The following is a 4,185-nucleotide window of genomic DNA, read 5'->3' as shown; positions in this document are numbered from 1 at the left end:
TTATTGCTTAGTCTTTTCTTTGACTTCAATCGTTAGAACTTCCTCTCCAGCCTCAGCAGAAGGTGCCATGCTGATGATGAGTGATTGATGGGTAGGTTTCTCTGGGTAATAAAACTGCCCTTCTAATTGACTGAGGCATTTAGCGTGTTGTAATCGGACTTGCTTCATATTTGGGTCTGCCCAGTGGTTTCTCTGCTGGCTTTCTTCCTTTATCTTTGCATTCTTTTCTTTTACCCTGTCTTCCTTCGGAGTTTTCACTTCTTCTGGAAGTTACAAACAATTGGCATTGAATCAAAACCAAGGACTTCAGATTCTTTTTGTTAGCATTCAATGGCTAAGAATCATTGCTAAGAGAAGGACCCTCTGAGTTAAGTTAATATGAGAATCATGTCTCCCTATATATCTGACTGTCAAGTTTTCTTATATGCTGGAGAGTAGGACTGAGCTGTCACTTTTGATTTACAGGGTTGGCTTGGATTGCATTTTTTGTCCCTGCAAAGGAATTCTTTTGTTATTGGTCCTCATACTCTGAATTACTAGACTTGGTGCTAATAATTCAGTCTCGCTTTTTTCTCTTTGAACATTTATTTTTTAAATAAAAATAGAATTAACCAAATGCTATAAAAATGCTATGGTATTTCTCCTAAATAAACTCACAGAGAACACAAGAGGAAACTTACATCTCTCTTCTAGCACAATCTTCTTCATTCATCTCAGAGGTGCTTGAGCTATAACTATATGTTTCTCTCTGCACACGAACATCAAAACCCTCGATAATAAACCTATAAGGATAAAATGTGATGATATTTGGGAATATAGCTTTAAAAATAGAAGTGCTACATATATAGCAGTTAATTGTTGTTGTTCTTAAGTGCCACTGAGTTGGTTTCAATCCATAGCAACCCTGTAGAGGGTTTCTGAGGTGCCAATCTTGTGGTTCAAACTGATCTTGCAGTCCAGCGCATTAACTCCAGCAGTCAGTTAATCCAGACTACCCCAGTCTCTGATATGGAATTAACAGAAGAGTTTGCTGGGGCAAACTTAATGCATTGCTCTGTCCATTAGAACCTCCCATTGTTAAGTGCCATTGAGTCAGTCTCGACACATAGAGACTCTGTATAGGATTTCTGAGGAGTGACTGGTGAGCTTGAACTGCCGACATTACCTGAGGAAAGAACCCTGGTGGATGCAACAGGTTAAATGTTGGGCTGCTAACTGAAAGGTAGTCAGTTTGAATCTACCAGCTGCCCCACAGGCAAAAGATGAGGCACTCTGCTTTTGTAAAGATTGACAGCCTTGGAAACCCTATGGATCAATTTGAATATGTCCTATAGGGTGCTGGGAGTCAGAATTACCTTGATGGCAGTGGGTATTACCTGAGTTGTTTGTTCTCTTTCAGTTTGAGTAGTCAAGCAAGCCCTGCTTTTCCTGTACCTCCAGGTAGAGCGTTAAACATTCATGGTGTCTCTTCATTAGGTGGGAAGAGAAAGGCAAGTCCTTTTCTTGGAGGGGTTGCTTCTATGGTTTAGCCTTCTGCCTTAGAAGCGCTCTGTGAATAGAAGAGAAAAGCTACTTAAGATAGCTCTGTTAGAATTCTGGCAAAATCTACCAAGAAAACACATCGTAGTTTGTTTTTAATGGGCACATTAACAGGTTAAGTGAATTACATTATCATCATGATACAATTCTTCTGGTCCTAGGTTTTACAAACTAAAATTAATCTCATCTCTAATGGAGCAAGGTCAGTGGTTCAAGCTCACCAGAGGCTCCTCAGAAACCCTATACAGGGTTGTTATGTGTTGGAACCGACTTGACGGCACTTACCAACAACAGTGGGGTCTAATGGAGTCCTGGTGTGGCACTTGGGTTAATGTGCTGGACTGCAAAGTTGGTTTGAACCTCACGGTGGATGGTTCAAGCTCACCAGTTGCTCCTCAGAAACTCTATACAGGGTCCCTATGGGCTGGAATCGACTCAACGGCACTTAACAACAACAACAATGGAATTTTAAAGGTAAAGGTACCTGGCTTTCTTTATGAAGAGCTTTTCAGAATCTGGATAGTGTAGTAGAATTTCTTAGCGGGTCTTTTTGTTCAATGTTAAGAGATTGGCAAAACCATGAGCCACCACATTGGCAGTTCAGCGGTTTCCTCCACCTGCTGCTAGAAGGCTGTAAGAGAGGAAAATTAATCTTTGCCACCAGTTTCATTTTTCTTCTACTGAAATCTTAAAAAAACGAAATCACCAGGTTGTCGGACATTTATGCTGCTTAAAGATAGTTCTTGTGAGGTGAGGCTTCAGGTAATTGTGGAATGTGGTAGTAGAAATGGGGATAGTTTAACATTTTTTTCTTCACTCTCACCTCAAATCCAGGTGCCTATCAGGTCCTTCAACCTAGATTTCAGAAGTCCAGAATTCCTTTGGGTTGCGTGGTCTCCATTTACGCCTCTATTTCATTATTCTCTATCCCCCTTTGTTCTCTAGGGAGGTAACCTCTGTGGGTTTACTCTCTGACTCCCACTTGGGTTCAGCTAACAGAATATTGGTAGGAAATCAGAGAGCTGGAGGAGAGTGGATTGGAACATTTGTTTTCCCCATTCTTGCCCTGTCAGGCTTTTGGTTAGCATGGCTGCAGTTCTTTAGAAAATTTGCAGCTCCTCGGAGTTGCAACTAAACCTAGAGTGCATTCTGGGTCTGGTAATCACGCCCTCCCTTCACACCTAGCTGTGGAAACAACTTCCTTGCCATTTTGCTAGCTTTGGGAGATGTTTCCATAGCATGTTGGGTACTCAGATTTTTTACCTCATGCTGTCAAAAATCCTTTTATTGATGTCTTCTCAGTTACCTTGCATTATTAGTGTTTCTATTCCTTATGTGGTCTCTGAATGATACAATCTTCAACATAAAATCTGAGGATCCGTTTTTAATGGTGCCATGGTTGCCTCAGGTGAATCCAATCTCTTTCCCTTCTAATCTCCCTAATCATCTTGTTTCTCAGTGTCATTAATTGCTCTGTAGTGTGCACATACACATGAAACTCCCCACGTGGAATGTCATCAAATTCTGGGCTTTATGTCTCACAGGGACATAGCAGAGTACATTGCATCTGGGAGGTAACCAACAAGTAAATGTGCACACACATGAAAAATAAAAATTCTATTATTCACTAATGATCTGGAAAAAGTGCTGGTTTTAAAAACAAAACAAGAAAAAGCATATTTCAAATGCTTACAAAAATACTATAAGCTCTGCATCAAGAAGATCACACAATAGACTGAATCTCTTGGAGCCAACCAATTCAAAATGGAGAAAGAAGGATCATATAAGAGCTTTGGTAGCACAGAGGCTACAAACCGGACTGTGAACCTCAAGGTCGGTTTGAAACTACCAACTGTTCCACAGGAGAAAGATGAGGTTTTCTGCTCCTGTAAAGATGTACAGCCTTGGAAACCTTGGAAACCCTGTACAGGGTCGCTGTGAGTCGGAACCGACTCCACAGCACTTAACAACTACAACAACAAATGGGTGAAAAGGACAGAAAAAACCTATGACAGTAAAATCTCACAGTTCTACCTTTGGGAACAACGAGATGTGAAAAACTGCATGGCTTCCATTTCAGTCTATTGAAGGCTTATGCTAGACAATGTGTACATTTTCTATTACTGTTGTGTTGTTGTTGTTAAGTGCCGTCGAGTCAGTTCTGACCCATAGTGACCCTGTACAGGGTTTCTGAGGCTGTAAATCTTTACAGGAGCAGAAAGCCTCATCTTTCTCCCGCGGAACAGCTGGTAGTTTCCAACTGCTGACCTTGCGGTTCGCAAACTGATTCCGTAACCACTACGATAGCCGGCGCCGTGGCTTAGCTGGTTAAAGCGCCTGTCTAGTAAACAGGAGATCCTGGGTTCGAATCCCAGCTGTGCCTGCACTAACATAATAGAGTATTTTTTTTTTTTCTTAAATGTTTTATTGTGAATTATGTGATAGTTTACATGGGAGAACATTAGTTTTACATTCATCTTATCGTATATTGTCTCATTGCCATGGTTACAATCCCCTCCATGCAATCCTTCCCCCGTACCCCCAGGTCTTCAGCACACAGTCACTCTCCCTCTCTGGATCTAAAGTCTCCAGCTGCTCCATCGCTCCACATCATCATCTCTGGCTCCATTTCAGGCATCACTGCTT

General features: G+C 41.5%; 1 protein-coding gene and 1 non-coding gene across 2 annotated transcripts in view; one reads left to right on the top strand and one right to left on the bottom strand.

The window, feature by feature from the left end:
• CNGB3 (cyclic nucleotide gated channel beta 3) overlaps window positions 1–4,185 on the bottom strand; it is a 166,898-nt gene continuing 162,713 nt past the window's right edge. The window contains 4 exon segments of the mRNA XM_006878357.1: window positions 1–93; window positions 95–263; window positions 1,377–1,547; window positions 2,024–2,170. Of these exon segments, the coding sequence (XP_006878419.1) occupies window positions 1–93; window positions 95–263; window positions 1,377–1,547; window positions 2,024–2,170 (580 nt within the window).
• On the top strand, window positions 3,849–3,922 carry TRNAT-AGU. Its single transcript has one exon. It is a non-coding gene; the product is annotated as a tRNA-Thr (tRNA).

The sequence above is a fragment of the Chrysochloris asiatica genome, unplaced genomic scaffold, assembly GCF_000296735.1.
Source record: "Chrysochloris asiatica unplaced genomic scaffold, ChrAsi1.0 scaffold00031, whole genome shotgun sequence".
In the NCBI taxonomy this organism is placed as follows: domain Eukaryota; kingdom Metazoa; phylum Chordata; class Mammalia; order Afrosoricida; family Chrysochloridae; genus Chrysochloris; species Chrysochloris asiatica.
The sequence above is the reverse complement of the archived record's forward strand: the minus strand, read 5'-3'. Positions and strand labels throughout refer to the sequence as shown.